Source organism: Anarhichas minor, unplaced genomic scaffold, assembly GCF_050575085.1.
Source record: "Anarhichas minor isolate MPS153535 unplaced genomic scaffold, ASM5057508v1 ptg000027l, whole genome shotgun sequence".
In the NCBI taxonomy this organism is placed as follows: Eukaryota; Metazoa; Chordata; class Actinopteri; order Perciformes; family Anarhichadidae; genus Anarhichas; species Anarhichas minor.
In genome coordinates, this window is record NW_027466473.1 from 8,833,864 (window position 1) to 8,858,390 (window position 24,527).

The 24,527-nt window shown below is 42.4% G+C and overlaps 1 protein-coding gene across 2 annotated transcripts; it reads right to left on the reverse strand.

Moving 5' to 3' along the window:
• Nucleotides 1-13,928: 13,928 nt before the first annotated feature.
• Nucleotides 13,929-21,177, reverse strand: LOC142960328 (protein phosphatase 1D-like). 2 transcript variants are annotated; one of them, XM_076102134.1, is made up of 7 exons: nucleotides 20,503-21,176; nucleotides 18,690-18,918; nucleotides 18,406-18,530; nucleotides 18,103-18,284; nucleotides 17,725-17,952; nucleotides 17,275-17,362; nucleotides 16,148-16,286 (listed from the first exon to the last, which is right to left on the reverse strand). In XM_076102134.1, the coding sequence occupies exons 1-6, from the start codon at nucleotides 21,002-21,004 to the stop codon at nucleotides 17,279-17,281; spliced, it is 1,350 nt and encodes a 449-aa protein (XP_075958249.1). In that variant the 5' UTR covers nucleotides 21,005-21,176; the 3' UTR covers nucleotides 16,148-16,286; nucleotides 17,275-17,278. The 2 variants fall into 2 exon arrangements, with proteins under 2 accessions (XP_075958250.1, XP_075958249.1); XM_076102135.1 differs by lacking the exon at nucleotides 17,275-17,362 and having other exon boundaries at nucleotides 13,929-16,286; nucleotides 20,503-21,177.
• Between the last annotated feature and the right edge of the window lie 3,350 nt (nucleotides 21,178-24,527).

Below are 24,527 nucleotides of genomic sequence, written 5' to 3' on the forward strand. Positions count from 1 at the left end.
AACAAATATTGGATAGATTGCCATAGATGTCATTCATGTTCCCCAGAGGATGAAACATGCTGACTTTGGTGATTCCCTGACGTATCCTCTAGTGCCACCATGAGGTTGAGAGTTCTAGAAGTGACTCACCAACGAGTAGATGGATTGGCTATTTACGTTGGTGACCACTTATCTTTTCATCTAGCACCACCAGAGTTTACATTTTAAAATTTAAAATTTGTATAACACTGTCCAATACACAGTAATTCAGTTCAGCACAACATTATTGCCTCATAAGTATAGCCCCCAAAACAGAACTGATTTAACACAAAAGAAAACTGAAGTATCAACAAATAATGAACATTTTTAGTAAGTTTGCTGATATTGCAGGGCTATTGTATTGCCTTGCATCCCACCGTACGGTTGTCGTATTTTTCCGCCCGCTGAAGCAAATAATATATTGTGATCCAAGTTGGATGGGATTTTAACATATTCATCCATGCAGTAGCTTTGCGGAACACCACAACAAACCAAGTGAGTTGGTTCAAGTGAGCTCAGTGAATGGCGTAAATGGAATGGATTCAGAGCTTTGAACTTAGAGTCAAAGACAGAGACACACGGCTCTGACAGCATTTTAAATCGTATGCAATTTAGAGTGAATGGCTTGTGTGTGTATCCACTGACCTGAGGGAGAGACGTGTTGTCTACCAGATGAACCTAATGTCATGCATTTTGGGTTGCATTAACCCATTTGTGGTGGTGTTTCAAGCGCAGCCCCTGAGCGCCTGATTCCAACTTAATCTAATGACAGACAGGCAGAGACACAACTAATTATAAAGAGAGGGCCATGCCATTGTTCTTGCTTCAGGGACTATAAATATACAGCCCCAAATTGAATCAGTGCCTAATAGACACGCTGTAAGAGACGCCATGTCAATTCTAACCATCTTAAAGCCTTGTGAACTCCCAGTGCAAAGTGGCACTGGCTACAAAACGTCCAGTGGCCTCTGAAAAATAGCATCCTTTGTTCCCTTAATGAAATTAGGAAATACTTTTGCTTCCTAAACAAGTTAAACATTCAACTCATTGGCATGGCAGACAGACTTCTTATTTTGGAAGTAAGCCTCATGCTTAATAGAGTTGACTCCCTGTTGAGGCACCGTCGCACCACTATAACTTTGTTTGTTTAGATTTATTGGATTTACAGGAAGACGTGTTTTCCTACAAATTCATTTAGCAGTGCTTTCAGAGGGGATGACGGATGGCTGTGTGTGTGTGTGTGTGCGTGGCTCTCAACTGCGAAAGCTTCTTGCATTCATGTTTTTAACATAGTGGCGTTCAAGACGACAGACCTTTCTCTTACTTGTTTTTTCTTGCTGTTGTTAAACCAATCATCAACTACATTTGAATCAACAATAATAAAGAAAGCCTTGTCAGGACCGTATAGATGTGATTTGCTTGCTTCTATGTGGTACAGAGTAATTATCATGGAATGTGTAACCTTATCACGATGAAACCTCTTTAAAGCATTTATGCATTTGGATATAAACAGTTGGATATATTATATTTTGAAATATTGAACTTTGGATAAACTCAGGGGGAGAAAAAAAACATGTTGAAAGGGAGAAGACAATAAAAAAGGTCATGTCTGACTGAGGACATTAGTTGTAACAAAGGTTTAGACCAGTGGTTCTCAAACGTTTTCTGTCACGCCCCACTTTGGAGGAAGAAAAATGTCCATGCCCCACCGCCCCAACAAAATTGTAACAAAATGGTCTATGTTGAACTTTTATTGAAATAACATTTTGTGACTCCTCCGTCTGTGCTTTTTCAAATAATAGAATAAAGAAAATTGCAATCACTTTTAAGTAAACCAGATCGCTCCATCAGACAAAAACAAACACAATGTGCAATCGCTTTGTTAGAACAATGCAAATAAAGTTCAATCTGTGCAAAAAAGAACTACAATTTGGCAAAAAATAGCTTATTGCAATTGGCTGCAATTAACCTGTTTTGCACTAAACATCTTTTCAAGATAATAAAGTGCAACCTGTGAAAAACTAAACAAAACAAGTTTCATACTATCCGCAGCTAGAGTTTTCAGACATAAAACACAGACTGGTCTCTCCTCATCTCCTACCACGTTCACTGTGAAACCCAGAGCAAGATAGGCGTCATCATATTTTCTTCTTGGCTGCTTGCTGTTCGTCTCGGATGCATCGCTTGCGGTTGCTTTTCTGTTCCCGCCTGCCAAATGTCTCTTCATTTGGAACACTAAGCCACACATGTGAGTCGCCAAGGATCATGGCCGTCGCGCATGCGCAAGCGTAACCTGTTAACGGCGCAACGTAAACACTTACACGAAAGTACAGGCATTTCGTCATGTATTTATTAATTACTTTAAAAAAAAAAAAAAAAAAAATCTGCATTTCCCCACCTGTAATACCACCCATAGTTTGAGAACCACTGGTTTAGACCATTTCCCGTGGGATGCCGCAGCTCTCTGGTTGCTTTGCTGCGTCAGATTTGCTATTAAATCATTTACTCCGTGTCTTTTTAAGCCTGCCACTCCTGTGCACCTTCTGGGATCCAAACGCGTCAGGTATCCCATCAGAGAGGCAGAGACAGCCAGCAGAAGACTTTTGTAGAATTCATCTCTACCCTGCCTCGCCTAAAAGTCTTTTGGAACCCCTGGTAGCAGTATGAGGGCCCTAAGTGTCTACTAAGGGACCTTTCATAGCCAAATAAGGCTGCTTCCATGCCTAAGGGCATCTGACAGTGGTGGATGGGACCTGAGATGACAAGAGGGCTCCCCAGTACTCAATATTACATGACAGTCAGTGTAGCTGTGAGGCACTGCAGCTCACTTTACAGAGAAAAGCTACAATGTAACAGTCTCTGATTATGCTGTGCATACATCAGTACACGTAGCTTTGTATTCTTTTAAACCTTCCTGGTGTCTTACATTGTTTTTTGTGAACGTACACAATGCAGTAATACAATTGTTATGGTTGCAAATGGGGATGCCAATTCAGCATGTTAGTTTTCTTTCTCTTTTCCACATTTCTCTCTCTGTAGATGTTCCACAGCTCAGAAGATTGCTTGGTGCAGTATATTGTTTCCATAAGGTGGTTGCATCGAGAACTTGAATCCTAATAAATCAATGCTTGCCTGGAGCAGCACCACATTGTTCGCCCACCGTGCTCATTCCTCAGAGTACAAACAACATCCACTTTCGATGATGTCAGATGATCATGTGATCTATGCAGAAATCCTCGAGCAGACCCGTGGGCCCACGTCTTATGTGAATTGTGACGACGCAGGTTTGCCCGCAGTCAAACTATACCTGATGAGAATGGGTCTAATGCGTCACCAGTTCCGCGTCATATGCTCAGCCTGCTGTCCGGTATTAGTTTAGTATGCTATGCTGACATGTGCTAATGAGCACTACACACAAAGCACAGCTCAGGCTGTTGTTTATGCAGGTATTTGGTCAAGTCCAAAGTATTGGACAAATTGAAATTGAAAGTGATTACGAGTTATCCTGTCGGGGACGTGGATACCTGCACCAGATTCCATGGCAATCCATCCAGTCATTGTGAAACATTTTACTCAAAACCACAACTGTGGACTTCGTGGTGGCAGTTAAAAACAAAGGCATCACAAATGTGTTTTTAAAGGGATTCATCCAGTAGATGAAAATAGATATTAATTGACTGGCTGGTGCACACTAGAGGCAAAGTAAAGGGATCCTCATCCTCTAGGCACAATGGATGTCTGGAATACGTTTTGTACAATGCATCTAGCACTTAAGATATTTCAGTCTGGATCAAAGTGGGAAACCTTTGCGACCAAACAACGTAACCCACAGAGGCATGCCGTGGACATGGTTAGATTAATGAAATCAAGGAAGGAAATGAAATAAAAGGGCGGAGGATCTTTATTACTTTATAAATAATATCTCATGGTATAAAAAGTGCTCCTTTGTTGTGTTGCGAATTGCAGTATGCTGCAGAATCCCTGCCTGCTAATTGATTACCACGTTTTACTCCTTGTTGAGTCAAGTGATGTTTGGAATGTGATTGGCTGCTGCGCTGCTGGCAGAGAAGCATCGGCTGTGCGAGAGACTCACACACTAACTGATACGGGCGACTGTGGCTCTGTAGTTGAAACAGGTTGTCCTTCAATCAAGGGATCCCCGGCTCCGCTAGGCCAGGTCGATGTGTACTTAACCCCAAATTGCTCTCGTAGGCTGTGCCTGTTGTGTATGAAGGGATTTGAATGATTAGGCAGTCCTGATAGGCAGATGGCAACAACAAATGGCTTGCATCTGTATGTGCGTGTTAGTGCACGTGTACTTATTTCAACCTGTTGGCTCGGTAATGATGTTAGCAGTGCAGATGTTGCTGAGAGACTGCCGAAGCGCCGACATAAAGACAGACTGAAGGACTGCAACAATACTTTAGTTGCGTTGTTACAGTTGTTACGCTACATTGTTACGCTACATTGTTACGCTGAGCCAAGGAAACTTTATTCAGACTTGGCTGCGAAGACATCACAAACACAGGTGATTAAATGTAGGTGTCTTTTTGAGGTAGCCGATCTTAGCTCCTGGTCTATTACAGGACGAAAAGCTCAGTGAACTGAGAGGACCTCAGAGTTGAGTAGTTGTCCTCAAGACTGAGATTATGAATGGCTTGTTATCCTTGGCCTAAAATGAAATTGAACTGATTCACTTTCAGTTACGACTTGTAAGTATTGGATGAGATGATTTGTGTCCTGTCAGGCTCAATATCCGTCTCGTGTCTAAGTGATGAGCCTTCTTGACTTTGCTCCTGATTGTGCTCCGGGGATTGACCATTGGTGACCTTGCATTCCCCCAAACAAGATTATTTTAAGATTCACATGGCAAACTCTTTCTATTCAGCCAGCCTTTGAGGATGTACAACCGAAACACACAAGAGTGTACTTTAAAATACAATAGATTCAACATGCAGTTTAGTGAAAGTTTAAATAGGGAGATTACTTTTCAGTGTCTTGCTTTAGCCAATCTGATTTTGTCACATCTGACAAACATAAATGATCTTGTTGCTGCTCAGGCTCAGTCCAATGAGCTTCTCAAGGAATCCCGCTATCTCCATGCAACAGTGGCAAGCCTAATTGTCAAGCATCTTTTCACAAACACATACACAATCCATTGTCCTTGTCATCTTGTATTATCTACCAGTGTGCCAAGATTGTGTGTGACTGCAGCTCCCATTCAGTCTCACCCTGTCACCAACTCTTGGGCTACTCTGCAAAAGGCTGTGCCAATGTCAACAGCTAAATAGTGTTGCAGGTTAGCTGGAATTGTGTGTGTGTGTGTGTGTGTGTGTGTGTGTGTGTGTGTGTGTGTGTGTGTGTGTGTGTGTGTGTGTGTGTGTGTCTGCGTGTCTGCGTGTCTTTGGGCTCTGTACAGCGAGAGTCTGCTTGCCTTTACAGCGTTGCGTATAGTGAAATTGTTGCCGTTAAAAGCAGCAGGCGCACTGGCAGTGACAGAGGAGGCGTTGGACAGCTCCCAGGCTCCGGCATGTCCTCCTGCCTTCACTCTCACCTTAATCCAAACTGAAAAGACACCACATAGCAACACAAATTCAGTGACTTCAGAGCTGCCTCCATCGCCAGCAGGGAATTAGGAATGAGATGAGTCAACTGTTTCTTTTCACTTCTCCCCGCTGTGTTTTTTGCATCTGTGAGCATCTGCATTTGTGCACGTACTCGAATACGGTACGAACAAACAGCGGCAGCAAGGAAAACCAGACACTCTTGTCTCATCAAATTAGTTCCTAGAAGCATTTACTAAACTATGGCTTTTATTATTTTATTTGTATTTTTAGAATTTTGTGCATATAACCTTTTCTTCTTTTCCTTTAAGACTAAGGGCACTATTCGAATAACGACACATGCAAAGCGGTATAGGTCCTGGGCAGATCTTGGACAGTTTGGACGTCTCCAAGGGAAACTGTTATTAAAGTTCAAAAAGGCTAGTGAAAGTTGAATATAAATCGAAGGGTGTGGTGATCAATGAAAATGCTTTCAGTCAGTTACATCACTGGTTTTGTCGCCCTGAAACAGCTGTACCTGTAACAGTGATGCATAATGACAACAGCTCAAGTAATAGAAAGATCCGGAAATCTTAACTTATTGTTGTCTGGATGATCTGGGAGAGTTTTTAACATTTAATTAGTACAATGATGATAAAAATGAATTATAAAAAAACATTGTTTGGTGAAGCCGTTCATATGATCCCATCAATCCAATGCTATTTCAGTCACAATTGTAGGCTCATGTATTTGACATTGAAAATAATTACATCATATCTTACCTTCTTCTGCACTGTTTTCTTTGTGATGCATTCAATGAATGTATGGAAAAAAAGGCTGCGAACGCACAGGATTCATTAGCTCCCATAATCCAATGTGAGTGGTTATATTGCTACAACCTGGTGTCATTTGCATGTGCTTTAAAGGTGCTTAAAATACGAAATTCACAGCATTAGACACCGCACTACTATCAACATGGCGACGGTTGAGCCCGTGGCTAGCAGCTAATGGTGCAAACAAGACTAACAGTGCAAACAACAGCAACGATGCGGACAGAGCTAACATTTGCTTCCGTGGCGACGGTGTTATCAGCTGTAACCAGCGTATGACCTAGCCAGTGGGGCACACTCACATGCACTAACATGCACTAAACGGGTCAGTGGAATTACTCATAGATCACAAAACCCAGTAAGCACTGTGTTACATTTGTGTTGCATACTGGCTCCGAATTAATGATCAGCTGACAAACCTTAACAAACAGTTCACCTCCTACTGGAAAGCGGAGCATGCGCATAGCGCGCCCGAGGATAGCGCGCCCCAGGATAGCGCGCCCCAGGATAGCTCGCCCGAGGATAGCGCGCCCGAGGATAGAGCGCCCGAGGATAGAGCGCCCGAGGATAGCGAATAAGCCACTTGAAGCCATCTGTATCTTGCTTTTTGGGTGTCTCGTTCAAGAACAGTAAACCATCAGCCTTTGAAATCAGCAAGATAACATGTTTCACTTCTGCTTCTTAGCGATGACCCTCTATGGCGTTATAATCCAGGCTTCAGAGGTTTGATCAGAGTAAGAGCATTATAAGGTATGGGAGGTCAGATGGGCGTCTGAAAGCAATGTTGGCTCGCAAAGACACATTAGCAGAGGATTAAACACTGTTCTATTGCCAAGGTTACATGGTGACAAAACTGCCTTAATAAAGAGAAGAGTACTCCCCTCACACGCTATAAACGTCTTAGCAACCACACCTTGGATGGCTAATCACTGTGTCACACTATTCCTCACGACATCTTCTTCGGTTTGAGAGCTTAATAAAACTGTGCCTTACTCCAAGCTTGGGTCAGGGGTTTTCTATCATTTTAACCCATTTTTCTCAAAATGTGTAATCATCATGGCTTTTGTAGTAACAAGTAAATGAAGGAAGTAAAAGCTAACTTTTGAAAGATTTTGTAATAATTCAAAGTCACCTAACAGTACATAAGATCAGTAACGAAAAATACAATAAGCAACAAAACGCCAGCAAAAAAACATGAATGAAATCAATGAGTATGCCCATTCTTTGTTAGATAATATATGAAAAGGAATCACACCTATTCCAAACTTAATTGACTCAGCTTCGTTCTTCCCTCAATTCACCAGTAACACATAGAATACAACAGACGTTAACTATATTTGTGCGATCACGTTCTCTCAGACACTGGTGGATTACTAACACCATCCTGACAACTTGACGTGCCAATCTGCTTTAAACCTTATGTGAAGGAGGTGAAATAGATTTTTTTCAGGGTAACAGCCACAGGACTTAAAGACGGCTAAGAATCTTAACCTCAACACACCTCTAAATCCAGCTCCGAAATGAGTACGTACAATCGTGGGCCCCATCTCGCACTCTGATCACAGTAAGCTCAATGTCACGGCAGTTGTCTAAAATTGTATAAAAAGACAGACCGTGTCTTGGGGAACTGGAAAGCAGCCTTAGTTTATTATTTACATCTGTGTTTGAGAAGTCCAAATGTCCAGTGTTAAAAGGTCCAGAGTAGCAGTTTACTTTGAGAGGTATTACAAGTAGAATTGTGAAACGTAGTAAACTGAACTTATTTGATGTGTCATTTCACAGATGATGGTTCTTCATAAAGTACTCTTAGTGGCCGCTATTCACTTTGCAGTCAGCCATAATGTGATGGGAGCAATAGATAGTTGTAGTGGGCGACAGTGTCACCTGAACATTCTGGCTTAAAATTAAATGGATTTAATGATCAGCAGATTAACCTTCTCAAACTGTTTAATCGTTCCTGGAAAATGGAGTTACTTGAAGCAAGCTGTATCTTGCTTTTTTTGGGTGTCTAATATATTATTAATAGATTTTGACATTTGCTGCCTGCGAGGAATCCGTATTCCTAATTTTACAGGCAGGAATTTTTAACAATGTTCATGGTGATTTCAGGATACATTTGTCATTTGTATTTCAAAAAAGACGGTTGCAACAGAAGATCAGTTTGCCCTACCAAATGCAGCTTAGATTAATCGCCACGTAAGAAAATAGTAGTTCATGCAGCCATCCTGAACCATGAGCTGCTAAAAAGCACAAGTGTCAGTCAGTGTTGAGCTTTACAAACAATGTTCAGTACGATCGGATTTCGTAGATTGTTTTAATAGTAAAATCTTATTAACAATATCAATACTCACCAATCTGTGTGAATGAAATAGTTTGACATAATGATTTATTAGGTGTATTCAAGTGACTGGAATTTTTAACCAATTGAGTGACATTCTGCAATCATGTGAAACAATAAAGGTTTTCCTTTATTTCCTTTTAAAATGTGTCACCAGAGTGTAAATAAGGGGGTCATTGGCATTCTTTTTAGGAATGTATTTATTTTGTTTTGACTTTTGCCTTTATTTGATAGTAATAGTGATAGTCAGGAAAAGGGGAGAGAGAGAGAACATGCAGCAAAGGGCGGTCGGTCAGATTCAAACCCCGGTGTGCTCTACCAGGTGAGCGGGTCATCCCTCCCTCATTGGCATTTTTAACAAGATTGATTCACCGCCAACGGAGAGGGTTAGTGGAAATAATCACCACCCGAGCACTATAGTAAAAAAGTAAGTAAGTAATATGTATTTATAAAGCGCTTTTCACAGACAAAAGTGCTTAACAGGGCAGAAATTACAAGCATAAAAAACACACTGTGACCATAGGGCCAATAATTTACATACACACAGAAAAATACAAAAATTAAAACATAGTTTAAAATCAGGTCTAGGACACGGGTTTTACCTAAACGCTAGTCTAAAGAGATGCGTTTTGAGCTGGTTTCTGAAAGTGTTCACAGAACCTGCGAGGCGTAGAGGTGCAGGCAGAGCATTCCACAGCCTCGGTGCTACTGCCTCAAAGGCTCGGTCACCACGGGTCTTAAGGCGTGTGCGTGGGACAGACAGAAGACCTAAAACGTCTGACCTGAGAGCGCGGGCGGGTGAAAAGGGGCGAAGTAGGTCAGCTCTGCAAGTGAGGGTGAGAATTTTAAAGTGTATCCTAAATGCTACAGGGAGCCAGTGGAGAGATCGGAGTACGGCGGCATAGGGCATCATATTAATCATATTAATTCTAAATCTAGATGACCCAGAGGTTTTAGTGGATCCCTTTGCCCACGGATGCCGAAAAAAAGTTGCTTATTTTATCCAGTCACAAATAATGTTATTTTAAGGATGTAACCAACTCCATTGTGCTGGTTTGACCAAGATATTGAGTTGCAGAAGGTTAGTTATGAGAAGTGAGTGTGACTTAGCGGCTTCGTTTTTTTCTTTCCTCTTCATATGAGCTAGCTGGATTTTATTTTACCTGCGTGAGAACCCTGTCGGAACCTAATAAAAGCCATTCCATCCCATAACGTCATAATTGTTCCTCTGCACTGGCTCTGTGCTGATTAGTTGACTGGTCAGTCATTACTTATTTTTCTAGACTGTTGCAGTGCAGCTAGTGTTTTGAAAGCGCCTCCAAGCAATATGCTATTGAAGCAAATGGCGCCTTGTCGTGTGAAAAGTGCTGCCAGTGCTGGACCCACTGAAAATCATCAGCCAACTCTGTAGCTTTTAGCCACTTTTAGCTCATTGTTTTGCTAGCAGGCCTCTGGCACTACCAACCCTCCATATTAAAAAACCCCAGGCAGCTGGATAGCGAATGTTGTAGAAGTAGATAGAATGGTTTTCTAGGCAATTGTTTCCTGTTAGCTTTGTTGCACTCAAGGCGGGATAATTTACATCATTACCATAATTCTGGTGACAGCATGTAGCTAATTCCCACGATAATTTCACCCAGTTTCAACCTGATTCGCCAGAGCAATTGAAAACATCTGAATGTTCAAAAATAGATAAGTAACGTAAATAACAAACATTTTAAAAAATGACCATGTAACATAAAATATGACATTAAAACAAACGTTATGGTCCTTTTTGTTGGACATAGTGTGGATATTAAGTTCACTCCATGACACTTTCGCAGATTACGTTCACTCCATGCACATGTGCTGCTACAGGCAGAGAAGAGTGACTTTGAGCTCCGGGCAATTGGGGTGAGTGTCCCTGTGAGTTTTTGCCTTTGAGGAAGAGAGTGAATAAGTGAGTGGACTGAGATATCAGGGCGAGAGAAAGAGGCTGCGGAGGGAGGCGCTGGACCATGATGAAGTGGAAAGGGAAGGTGATGATGTCTCTTTTAGGGGGAGAAGGTGCAAGCCGTCTAAATGAGTGACTCTTGTCTGAAGTGCTAAATGGGAACGTCCATGTGATCCCGGTCAACAACACAGACCATCCAGTGTGGAGCCAGACCTCATGACCTACCACAAAGGGAAGTCATTATGTTGCAACAAGCCCTCCTATTCAGCAACTATCGTCAACATCAGCCACTGCAATGAGCGTGACGAGAAACACACTGATTCATCACAAGATGCATGTCAAAGCCACACCAATGCCACAAAGCCGAAGCCGAGACGGAGAGTTATTATTACAACAGGACACAGGAAGGACATAAATACAATAATAATGAAAGGAGGGTTGTGAGTTTGGGAAGGACTGATTCCAATCTTTTGCAAGAGTGAAAAATACACAAATAATAATTTTTTATGATGAAAACAGCATTTGATAACAACCCTGCATGCCTTCTTTGAGTCAGAGCAAGGGGAGAAAAGGAGGGCAAGTCACCTCCCATCATCCGGAGAAGTCTCCCTCCTCATAGCACTTACTCCAGAGCCTCCCAAGAGTGGCAGAGGGCAAGCCATTAAAGTCCTGCTGAAACACTACTGATACTGTCAGAAGGAGACAGGAGACATGGAAAGAAACAAGTTAGGCGGGCTCCACCAAAGCCTGCGACTCTCACACGCTCAGTGAGCGAGTGTTAAGGTGCCAGATGAGCAGCGGTCTAATTTAAGAATCAAAATTTCATGGGACATTGATGCAAGGTATATGAAGCGGCACATACATGTCGTGTGTGTGTTGAATAGGTTACAAAGACAGAAGGAAGAGTGAGGGGAGCAGTCAGAACAGGTGGGTGATGAGTAGGTAAGGCATTGGTCCACCACAAGCTCCTGTTTGTATCTGCTGCGCCGTCTCAGTAAGAATGGTTTGGGTGATTAGATAATGAAAGGAAGATCTTTTTTTAATTTGTTACATCTGTTTTTTTTAACATGGTTCTACAACAGATCCGCTGCACGTTGAAATGTTGTAGTTGAAAAACAAAATGTTGAAACAAGTTATATGTAACTTAAAGCCAAATACAGCAATGTCTTAAACCTAGAGACCCCCTTTGATCCAGACTTGAAATCTATTAGACCTATTAGATGAGAGCTTTTACGGACATTCGTGGTCCCCAGAGGATGTATCCACTGGTGATCTTCTGATTTTTTTTCTCAAGTGCAACTATGACATTGATGTGTGTGGTTTTGAATGAAACGTCTCAATGATAAGTGCATAAAATCCACCATTTAAAGGTGCTAATTTTTGAAATTCAGAGCGTATGATTGAGGCATATCATCCACACGGCTCTCAACATGGGGATGGCTGAGCAGCAACTAGCAGCTAACGGTGCAAACATCGGCAACAGTAATACCAGTGTTAACCTGGGTGGGGTGTGTGTGCGACTGCTGGGTGGGTCCACGAGGGTCGCGACACATGGGTGTCTGCACGGTCGCACCATCAGACACGCCCCTCGGTGGGGGGGGGGGGGGGGTGGGGGGGGGGGGGGGGGGGGGGTGCCTGTCCGTGCAGTGTGTGGAGTGTGACTATGGAATATGAAATGGTTATGAATATGGGGAAAAGAAAGGTGTTTCACATTTGGCAATGTGGTGTCAAAACTATATTTGCTCTCTGAGTCCCTGCACTAGTTTGCAGTGATGATGCTTATTTGCAGGAAATACGAGGAGGGGGAGTAGAGGGAGAGGTGGTGGACAATGATACGCTCCACTGGCTGATGCACAGTGACAGACTGTCTGCAGTAAGAGGGGAATGTTGCATGTTAGGCAGGTCAGCAGATGCTGGGCTGACAGTCAATGAAATATTCAAGTCAAGACACAATCATGGATCTGATGTCTGTAATGTCTCAGAAACAGACCACAAGAAATGTGTTCCTAAAGTACAGTAGGCCTATATGTCACAGGGACATGACATCACGAAAAAAAATTAAAAAAAAGACCAGGGAGGTTACTTATTTACGTCAAGCTTTCAAGCCCACCTCACTGCAGGGATGGAAAGGCTGAGGTAATCACATTAGCACTGGCCTCATTTCTTTCAATCTACCTCGAGTATAATATGCAGCTTCTTTCTCTTCTGAAAGAGTAAAGCTTGAACATAATACAGCATGCGACGTACAGGAGCTCCTTATGCTCACTTAGGGTGGAAAATCGATAAAGATCCATTCTTTTTGACAAAAACGTTTATATATATTTACTTAACGTATGCAAAATAAGTGCTCATTCTGCAGAATAGTCAACATCATTGTTTTACTATGAAGAGAATTCTTTCAACCCATAAAGGCACACTTGATCCTTACATTTTTTTTATTTTCTTTTTGTATTTGTGTAAATGTAGCCTACTTACTTACATTTCACCATTGGTGGCAGTTAATAATAATAATAAATAAATAAAGTAAACACATGTTTGGACTACAAATTGTAGCCCTCAGACATAATTTTCCACTTCGAAATGTGCACTCTGCATGAACTGAAAGGAATCTCTGTGTCTCCTATAACACAAACTCAGATCTGCTCTGGAAAGCCTATTTGGGATGCGGTATAAATAAATGTGGGGTGTTTTACATTCACATTCGTGGGGCTGTGTATTCAGCTGTTCTGCTATACACCAACATTTCACACCTATAAACCTCACAAATCTCCCTTCATATACATGATTAATACATTAAAACCAAGATATTTATTTTTCCTATTTTAAATCGCCTAATAATATGACTTACAGTTTTTGAATTTTCTGACTCAATGCACCAAGAGAGCCCTTCAGCTCTCTCCTCGACTGTGATGTTATTTCACCTCCGAAAAACTTCAGCAAAAACTCAACCGTGGAGAAAACTGTGGTTTCTCCGTCATGTTTTACTTCATTCACACAAATGTCCACATCTTCAGCAAAGTCTCGGGTTGCTCAACATGAAGATATTTCAGAAATACAACTCACACTTTTTGACTGAGAGCGTCTTATTCATGTAGCACTTTTTGTGCACCATCACCAGTTATGGCAAACAATGCCTTTCAGGCCCAGCATTACAGCAACGCACAGGTGATACTCATCAGCTGATTAGACCTCAATCAGTGTCTCCTGTGATAATCCTACTGCTGTTACCACTGTGTGTGTGTGTAAGAAGACATTCAAGAGACTAGTTAACTGTAGAGACACAACTGTTTAATACACCACCGCCATCTACTGGAACATAACGCCGGTGCACCCCCGCACAAAACACGAGCATCGCCTGCTGCCTCTGTATTCAAGCTACACAGTAGCTGAAGAAAAACACGGTTCCATTAACAAAGTCGACGAACAGGTTACTTTTCTCGAAACAGAAACATGCTAGTCATTAATCATAGTCACGACAACGGCTCCACACACTGGGCTGGATGTCGTCGTTTGGGCGACACAGACACCGCAACAGACTCGTTTTAACGCCACCGATTTTGGAAAATGAGAACTTTATTACCACACACAGACGCTGTATATCCAGTCACTTTCGACGCCATTAGCTTATAACAGTTAGTCCTGAAAACTGGTTGCAGTGGATATAAAGCCAGACACAAAGTATTGTCATCGTCAAAAAAAAACAACACACATGCCCATTAACATCCATTACCTCTGGACACTTCACAACATACAGAGCAGATCTCAGAGCATGCCAGACTCCTGAAAAACCCAATCATTTTTGCATAATGATGTACTGTACAAACTTCTATTGCATATTGACGTGCTGTACAAAAAAAAAATCAACAAAACACACTGTCAGCTCACCATCCACCGGAGTGTGGACGGTGAGCCCCTATACTCACATTGACATATCCTCGAGATTCTCACCCGTTAATGAAAACCTGTGAATAGCACCTCTGACTCATTTGTGCTAAGGCAACCATGACACTATTATGGAAAAAAAGAAGGTAAACAAATCGGCTGAAACAGTAATTGAGCTGCCATGTTGTTAACGCAAGTTGACATTGAAACGGGCACTTCATTCGTACCATAAGGTGTTTTATGTGCAGATTAAAAAACAAGTTATGGGGGCAGACCACACACACACACACACACACACAAGGATACAAGATATGAAAAGAATATGAAAAGGGCTTTTGGAATAGTGTTGGTGTCCGGTGGAAACTCAAAATAAAGAGAAGTCAAGGAGGAAGCAGACTCCAAACCTTCCAGTGAGGCACAGGTATTGATTTTGGCTTTCACATCAGCACCCAATACCTTATGGTCAAATCAAAAATGGAGATGGATCTCTCCAGCAAAGAAAAGAATGTCCAGCAAAGTACCATCAAAGGGTCAGCTCACTACCATCACACATTATGTACATGGATAGAGATACCACGAGGGAAAATGAGAGGATATATTCTGTTTTGACTGATTTGGGTGAACAGACCCTTTAACGCCTCCTCACAAGCTATGCGTAAGATACACCAATTAGCCGAGTAGCAATTGTGATGATGACACATACATAATTAGCCACTGGTAAACATGAAACAAGTAACAGATTTATAATCAATACCCTCAGACCATTGCTTTTCACACGTTTCCATTATTTTGCACACAGTATCACCACTAACAGGGGCTTCTATTGAACCCGATTAAATACAAACACTAACAATGGCATGGCAGCACATTTCATCTATGGAACAACTGGTCTGAGGTACTGACTCCACTGGAGGAAGGACTGGGATGTTATGGCATCAGACGAGTAAAATCAATTCAAACACCGTCAATTCATTCGATAGAAATCTAAACTGGAAGATTGCACGTGTCACTATTTTGGTGAACTGTGACGTCATCTCAGATTGTAATTATCCACCATCAAAATACATCTTTTGGCTATACTATACATACTTATACGTATGAAAATAGATTGAATGAATTTTTAAATTTCTGCGAAAACACTAAATTTCAAAGAGGGGGAAGAAGAAGAAGAAAAAGGTTAAAACAGCAACACATTTACAATCTCAAATTTCTCACATATTTACAAAAAAAGAAGACTTTTTGTATAAAAAGTATACATCTAGGAGTTGGCCCCCGTGGCACACCTGATAGCGATTATCCTTCTCGCCGCAGGGCAAAAAAAAACACAGTTTCTACGAGACAAGAATCAGCTGTGGTAGGATGCTGCTTTCCTCAGAGGAGCTCGTCTTTTGACCGGAATGTTCACTTTGTACATCGCTGTCCGGCGTCTCCAGGGGGAGACTTTTGCCGGAGGACCGGCCGAGCCGACGGGGGGGACCCCTCGGTGCAGCGGGTGTGTGCGGAGAACGGCGAGACCTTTTAAAGGGAGGAGCGGGAGCAGCGCAGTCCATTTGGGTTGCGGAGTCCTGCTTTTCGAAATCATTCGCTGAACCGTCTGAGGCGGGCAGAGCGGCCCTCGCGGAGTCGGCGTCGGGTAGCAGCTGTGCGGCGGCACCGGAAGCTGCTTCGTACAGCCCAAGTGCCTGCCACAGAGCCGTGGAACTGTCTTTGACTGGGGAGGGAGCGTCTGCAGCGTCGCTCCGCTGAAATAAAACAAATAACGTGTTATATTACAATACACATCTATTTATTTATTCAAGTTAAATCATATTTTTGTCAAGAAATAAAACCACAACTTGCTATTCATCATTTGAAAATGGATAAAACACACAGATGGAAGCCGGTACAAATGGACAGAGACTACAACAATTGTTTGACACACAATACTGGATTAAGATGTGTTCTAATGGCTCTGCGTTAGGTTGTATGTGTGCTGCATGGCCCAGAGATAATGTGGATCACAGAGCATTCTCAGCGCTCCTCTGTCTATAGGAGCTATTTACTTATATAAAAAAAAAATACAAAAGGTCTTTTCAAAAGTATTAACGGCAAAATAAGAAAGATGAAATGGTCATCTTATCCTCTGTAAGAGTTATGGAAAGTACAAATCTAGTCTTCAGATATTTTCTTTTATGAAAACTGGATGAGGAGTCAGAATTAGTTTTGATTATTCCATTTGTTCATCTAATACCCTGATAATGTATTTTATGATGTTACCGTTTTCTCACTTGGTAAATGAAGACTGAACACAAGACACAGCTGTGATATCCTGAAGACTGTAAGAAGTGTTGGGACTGTGAATAAAACAGTTTAATGTCACTGTCTCCCTCTACTGGATGAAGTGGGAAGTAGGTTTAAGGTGACACTGGTGAAGGTAACCATCTGTGACTTAATAGTCATTTAATGTGCCGGAATTAATTATCTCGCTTTCACTTCCAAACACTGGACAGCACATTTAAATAAATAAGTGATCTACAGCCCTCTTATAGCAGCACAACGTCCATACCACAGTAATCAATACTCCCGAGCAGAGAGGACCAACCAGCTGTAAGGGAAGTTTGTCACGTTGATATCCCAAAAAAAAAGATGTTTTTTTTGCCACCAGGTTCAACAATAGAGCATATGAATCATTTGGCTGGTCACATTGCTGACACTTTGACACATTTTTTTTTTTTATAACTGAGCAGTCACCTCACTACCACTCCAGGCACGGCCATCCCTCATGTTCTTCTCCATATATCTCATCTTCTCCAAAAAACATGTCATCCTCATGCTCCTCCTGTTGGCCCCGAAAACAAAGAGTTGATTTGTTGAAACCAGCGGTCCACTGATAGAAGACTGTTGGTGTGACCTGAAGTCATCCGCCATTGGTGACTTCAAACATTCAGATTTCCACTAGTGGTGACAGTATTTAAACAAAATGGACTGGGATATATAAAAAGGACAATACAGCGAATAGCAAACAACAAAAACACACACACACAAATATTCTGTATATTGTTCCACTGTCAGAGAGGTTCTGAGGTCTCTACATTTGGAAAACATATAACCTACAATATGTCCTTTCGCCTTATGATTTAAATGATTCATCCTGATTAAAAATTACAAAAAAGGAGGATGCAGCAAAGCCATGGCACTGACCTTTGGGACCACACACGTGTTATAAGTAGTTCCTGGGAAGGGAACATGGTCCATTCCTGTAGACATGTCGACAACAATCTCGTCTCGATGCATCGGGACAGGGGGCCCGCCGCGCTCCTGCAGGGCCAGGACGATCACTGTCGTGTTGTCTGCGCGGAGCATGCGCTCTTTCCAAAACAGTAGGGCCGTGCATCCCAGCCGGCGGGCGCAAGACATCCCCTTTGGTCCCTGGAAGCAAAAAAAGAAACAGCAGACGGAAAAGAGATAAAATGATTTAATAAAATCCTAAAGCTTCCAGGCTCCGACAGCTGTGAAGATAATTACTGCTACTGCTGAGATAAGATAAGAAAATGACTAGTTTTTTTTACAGTTACGTACCACCATTTTGTCGTGGCTGGAACACATATTGACGGCATTCTTGGGTGGCATCATGTTCCACAGTCCGTCACTGCCGAGGATGATGTAGCGATGCCGTTTGGGGTCCAGGGTCATCACGGTGGTATCGGGCTCTGGAGAAACCACAAACTCTCCGCTGTAGAAGTCGTAGCTCCACAGATCGCCTTTGAAAAGATGACGTAATGTCAGCACTTTTGAAGGAATAATACAAAAATACTTCCAACGAATATGTACGGTATCATTTTATGGACACTAAACCCGAACGAGCGGGGGTGTCACCCTTACCGAGGGATCGGGCCACAGCCAGGAAGGGGATCTGGTCGATGACCGTGCTCCTCCTCACCGGGCCGTTATGGGTCAGCCTGGGCCTCTTCCACACAACACGGTTCACCCCGGACTTTTTCATTACACTGCAGTTAAAAGACAAATACAACACACTTCAAAACAAAAAAAAAAGGCGAAGCTTTCAAGCTCAACAGGGAACGCAGCAATGTGTCAAGGAACAAGGTGAAGAAGATATGTGCCCTCAGTGGGATGTAATTTGTCTGAGGTCCAGTTCACCAACTCACCTGCCACCCAGGCGTTCAATCCTTTCTCTTTCTTTGGGAAGTTCAGGTTTATGGTCTTGTGTTATTTCGAGTGCCTGGAGCGTGATGTCAGAGTCGTTCTCCTGCACTCCGACCACTACCGCCGAATCCCCCACATGGGCGACGTACATGTGGACCCCGCGGATCACAATCACGCTGGCTGTGGTGCCGGATGTACTGGGCAGGCCGGTGATGGTCTTTGGCCACTCCGCTGTAAGGGGGAGAAAAATTAGGTTTCTTAGATACAAGACATGAGTAACATTTTAACAAAAGTTTCACTGGCAACAAGTAGTGAAGAGGATACATCGGAGCCAAGTAGAATGAAAGGTGGAAGTACTGGATTAGGAATATAAGGAATAAGACAGTTAAGAAGCCTTTCCATCTGGCTTGGGAAGCCGTTGACATTGTCTCATCGGGTCAGGAAGCCTAGTCTTTAAAACAGTCTTTAACTGACAGCTGGAAGCGAGTCTGGGCCGAACGGACACTTTCCCAGCAGCTACACAGCTTTAAGGGCAACCATAGGAAATTACACTGAAGCTTACTGCATCAGCAACAGTCCGATACAGGTGAAACAACCGTTTTTTCCACATTTATACTCAAGGACAACATTGATTTGATGAAAAACACAAAGTGTAAACTCTATCCCGGTCACACAGCACTGCTGATGAAGATAACAGTCTGCTCGCCACGGATCAGAGAGCTGTTGCATAAAACATGACGACCACGTAAGCCACGCTTACTCGAGTCTCAAATCTGGCTTATTTTGAGAAATTCAGTTTCATAAGGCAGGATTAAATAGGTTTGACCCATGTTGCCACAGAAATATAGCCCCCCCCTGCTGTTGAGGCTCGTTTTTAGACTTGGCTTCAGCTCAGGCTTAACCAGCTTTACATTCTACTAACCAGAATGAAACACACAAGCATTTTATCCAAAATCCCACCCCGGCAGTCCCTCATCACTGCACGCAGTTCCTCCATACTCGTGTTTACCGGATATCTGCAACATGCTGCAAAAGGTCCTCCTTGGTTCCGTCCATTCCCACTTTAATACGCAATCATTCAGAGCAGAGGTTTAACGTGTGCCGCTCTGTGGCCGCGAACGTAAAGGTTTGCCGTGCTTCTACCTGTTCTCCATAGTGAACTTATGTGACCTAAGCTTCACGTCTGATGTCTGTGTTTTTCTGTTGGCACTCACGAGGACTTTTGTTTTTTTACAATGCTTTTGGGAGCCTCCTTTATAGACCCCATTTTTGAAATCAGTGCCACTTTTCTACAAACCCTTTCTGCAGAAATATGCGATATTATCCACAGTATTTCATATTAGAGGAAAACACATTGTGCCTCTACTAGATTGAGAGATTGATGAACAAAATACACATGCTCACCACCTTCATTTAAAAAAAACAAAAAAAACATGGATTGGAACCTGATATAACCCCAAATTGAAAGAAAGTGTTTGTATAATGCACAGACTCAGACCACACAACTAAATTAAGTTATTTAGGTTAATTTGAACATGTCTTTCTTGTCCGCTTATATCTAATGCTGTGATTCACCACAGCTGCATTGAAAGGTCCGGGTCAACCCTGCACGCCGTGTTGTTAATTAGTAATGGGATGGGCATCACCACACCAGCTGAGGAGGATGCCTCACGTGACACGGTGTGCCGTCTCAAGCGTTGCTGCTCGACCTGCGACGGCACGAATCGTGAGCAAATAGGCGGCGATAAAATAGGCCCGTGAAGGTAAAAAAAAAAAAAAAAAAAACACAAGTATGCTCCACTCTGATCGACTTACGCAGCTCTTTCCACATCGCGTGGTGACAGGCGATGAAACCTTTCCTGAGAGCAGCGCACACTTCGCTGTGATCCTTCGACCAAAACCCGCGCTGCTTTTTTAATAAATTCCACAGATTGTCTCTCGCGAAGTGTGCCGCTTCTCGACCCCCGTGGCCGTCGAAGACGGCGAAAAACGCCACAGACTTCCGAGTGTCGACTGCATGCTCTGCGACTTTTTCCTCCGGTGCCGGTGTGTCGCTGCCCTCCTCCGATAGACTCTCGACCCACATCGCAGAGGCTGGGCCAGACTCGGCAGCAACGTCGTGGTCGCGTGCCTCTTTCCCAGGCTGTTTTGTAGGGTCACTGCCGGCTTTCCCCGGTCCTCCATGTCCCTGCGACTTTGGATAATCTTCCACTGGCGTCGGCTCGTACTCGATTCTTATCTCGACAACATCCTCCATGTATTTCCTCCCCCCTTGCTCGGAAAATGCACTCATACGAAATATTATCCCCTCGTCCATGACCGTGAACGCTGAATAGCAATGCTTTAAGCAATATAATGGCACATGGAGTTGCTAACTGTAGCGCGCAAGCTAGATTTTTGAACCGATTTTGCCGCGATTGTATGGCCGAAGGCTTCCTTCCTTTTTGTTTATCTTCTCCGAGACGTCCCGCTGTACGTAATGACGTCATGTTCTTTCCACCTATCAACGTTGCAGCTACGCATGGCACGCCGGACTATTGTGCTGCCTTTGCGGGCACTGCAAGAAATTGGAAATTTCATGTAGATATCACATTGCAAGCTACAGACCACGCAAAACTGCAAATAGGCTTCAATATGGCCCTTTTCATGACTGTTTGTCGTTGTAGAATCGCAGTTATTTCGCATGAGTATGGCAACACAAGATAACTTTCAAAAATAGACTCATGCAGAAATGAGGAGACCCCAACGTCGCAACATTTGAGCAGAATTCACTCCAGTATGATAAAAGTGAAGCCAAAGTAAGCAAACATTCAAACATGTGACAGCTGAGTCTATCATCCACTAATGTGTCCATATTCTCAGAAGCAATAGTGCATGCTTGCGTGTCGCTCATATTGGGAAGTTGGCCATTAAATTGACATAATCGTGACTGTAAATTAAGCCAATTCAAAACTAAGCTAACTATAAACCTATCTACTCACAGCCACTGCAACGTTAATGATAACGTTCAATTAATTCTCTACAGGTAACAAGCAAACAAGTGTTTCTTTCTTTAGAAAAACCCCATGACCTTCTTATTTATTTTAAAACATGAGGTACAATTAATTGCAAGGTCTCAATTAGGTAAAAACTGGTTTAAAATAATGGAAATAAATATTCAAATGCTGTGTAATTTTAATGGTGAACATAGTTAGACACTTAAAATACTTGCACCCCGATATGCAGTTGAAGACTTTGGACTCTGACCTGCTAGCCACATGACTAAAACTTGGAGTTATCTTTAATGACCCTCAGACTTAAACTTGTCTCATCTTAATTCCTAAAACTGAATTGTTGGTCAAGACAAGGCTAAGGGCCTCTTTCGAGAAGGACATTTTGACAATGTTTGCAGGAAAGTCATAGCTGCATTATTTTCAAGGTCCTGCTATTGTGTATGCAGGCTCATCACACACTGTCACACTGCCATGGCTTACTGGGCCACCGGAATGGAATGAAACCATCATTAACGTTATTAGAAACAATTGCTCTATTTCTGCCAAGTCTAGAGTCGGCTGTGAAAAAGGCCTTTCCTGCTCCTCCACCAGTGTTCGGGACAGCAATCTACACCCCAGCTGTTGTGGAGGTGTGATTGTTTGTCATCCTTGTTCTTAATATATAGTTTGCTGTCATGGCAGAGAAGTGGAAAAATAGATCCTGACTCTGATTTACAAAAATACAGGAATTATAATGTAAGAAAGAACAGACTCACACAGTATTGCTATTTCTTTATATTTTATTCATGCAGGGGAACCTTACGGTTTATGATCTCTTTTTTATTTTTTTTCACTAAAAAGGTTGTTCACCAAACAAAGATTTTGATGCAATCAAAATAATCGTTTCTTGACAAAATTATTCCATTATATTTTAGTGCCATTCTAAGGGTTTTAAGCATGTTTTTAGGATATGCAATTGTGCATCGCAATTATTTTGGCCAGGGTCGTTGTAACATGAAATTGTCACATCGTCCATGCCAACACCCCATTGTCAAGTTGCTTCTTGTCCAGCATTGCTGTCAGCTGTAATGACCAGAATAAATATGCTTACCCTCACCCCTCACTGCCTGCCATTATGAATCCACATTTAAGGTATTCAGGGTCATATTTCCTCACCACACACTTCGGAGCTTTTACTGAGGCAGGGTTGTCTCCCAAATCACTTTTGGATTTTAAAAAACTGACCATTTTGTGGCACTGCATTCGAAGGAACGTTAGCAACCTAACAGTGGCTGAACACATTTGTCTACCTGAGGAATTTTCACAGAAGGCACGATGACAGCACGAGTCCATATTATCACGAGACACAAGTCTTGTCTTGACAATCTAATCCCGCCTATGGTTTACAACACAACGTTGTGTATGTTTACATATGTACTGCTAATGTGTGTTTGATTATTCATTTGTGCCTGAAGTCACGAGTGTCACAGTTTATTCAGTGCAGATGCAGATGCATACAGTGTGTGTACATTACAGACGTGCCATCTTTGGACTTTAAAGACGTGGTTGTTTGGATTGCACTGAAACATTGCTCTTCATTACACAAACACAGGTGCTGAAGTTCACAGACATTTATTTAAATCCTTGATTTACTTTGTGATGAACTCCACAGATAAATGATTGACGTTGACAAGAAATTGTCTTCGAAGATAAAATGCAAGCATGGTAATTTAATCTCTTTTCAAATAAGGGCACATTCCTGTAATCATTATTTCTCAGTGTGAACTAAAAGGATGAAACCTATATATGCATTCCCCTCAAGACCTACTCAGCTGTGAGCTTTGATGGTGGATTTCTCTTCTTCTTTCAGGGAAAATCTTTACATCTCGCTCTTGTGTGAGAGAGGCAGAGAGAGGGTGAGATAAAGGGGAGAAAAAGGAATTTCCCACATTATACTTTCAGTGTCTCCATCACCTATACTCAAAGCTCTGACCTTGACTTTAAACCTGAAAAGCCCATCTTTTACTATCCACCATCTTCTACATTTCCTTTCTTTCTTTCCTTCTTCTGTCTTTTTTCTTTCCTTCCTTCCTTCCTTCATTCTCTTTACCGTTTATGTCCATTAATAGTCTAGCCCTCTGAGAGGACCTGTCTGCACGCAGGCCACTATTGCAGACGAAGTGATTTCCATGTAAATGGTGTCAGAATGTCATTTTGAAGTGAAGCTGCTGAGAAAATGAATTCCCGAAGACGAGCGAGATTATCAAGGGGCAATGACACCCGAGTTGCATTCTCGCACATTCATTCCATGCAGCTCTTGTATAATGGTCAATCCACAGCTTTGTTTGGCTCCCAGACTGTGTAGATGCTGAAGTGTCAGTCAGCCCAACCAAAGAGGAGAAAAGGATAGCGACCCAAATATTACCATATGAATGTATGGTAATATAACCATTTTTTGATATGAGCAAATCACAGTTAAATTATGTGTGTGTGTGTGTGTGTGTGTGTGTGTGTGTGTGTGTGAGTACTCCTAATGAAGGCATTTGTTTCCCCATCACCACACAGTAAGTGTAATGATAAATTGGTGAGGTACATGGTGAAATGATTATATCTGGACCTCAGGCGACTTCAGGGCTGGCCATTAGTTTGTGACAGGTTCAGCATACAGATAAAGAAACAGATATTAAGACCAAGACCAATAATGTAACGGGGCAGAGAGAGACGAGGACCAAGGGTCAACAGGTTTCAACTCAAATCTTTCTTTTTCTAACAGAGAGAAGACGCACCAGGAAAATGCTCTTTGCCAAATCTTTCACAGAGGTCAGTACACGCATCCTAAGTTACTTGATTGTGAGAATTGAAATAGAT

What these genes read in the sequence shown, in the direction of transcription:
- LOC142960328 (XM_076102135.1), bottom strand. Translation starts at nt 21,004, where the DNA reads ATGGACGAGGGGATAATATTTCGTATGAGTGCATTTTCCGAGCAAGGG. An exon ending in ATTGAACGCCTGGGTGGCAG is followed by an intron (nt 18,531 to 18,689) that starts GTGAGTTGGTGA and finishes TTTTAACTGCAG; the next exon opens with TGTAATGAAAAAGTCCGGGG. An exon ending in CCAGCCACGACAAAATGGTG is followed by an intron (nt 17,953 to 18,102) that starts GTACGTAACTGT and finishes TTTTGCTTCCAG; the next exon opens with GGACCAAAGGGGATGTCTTG.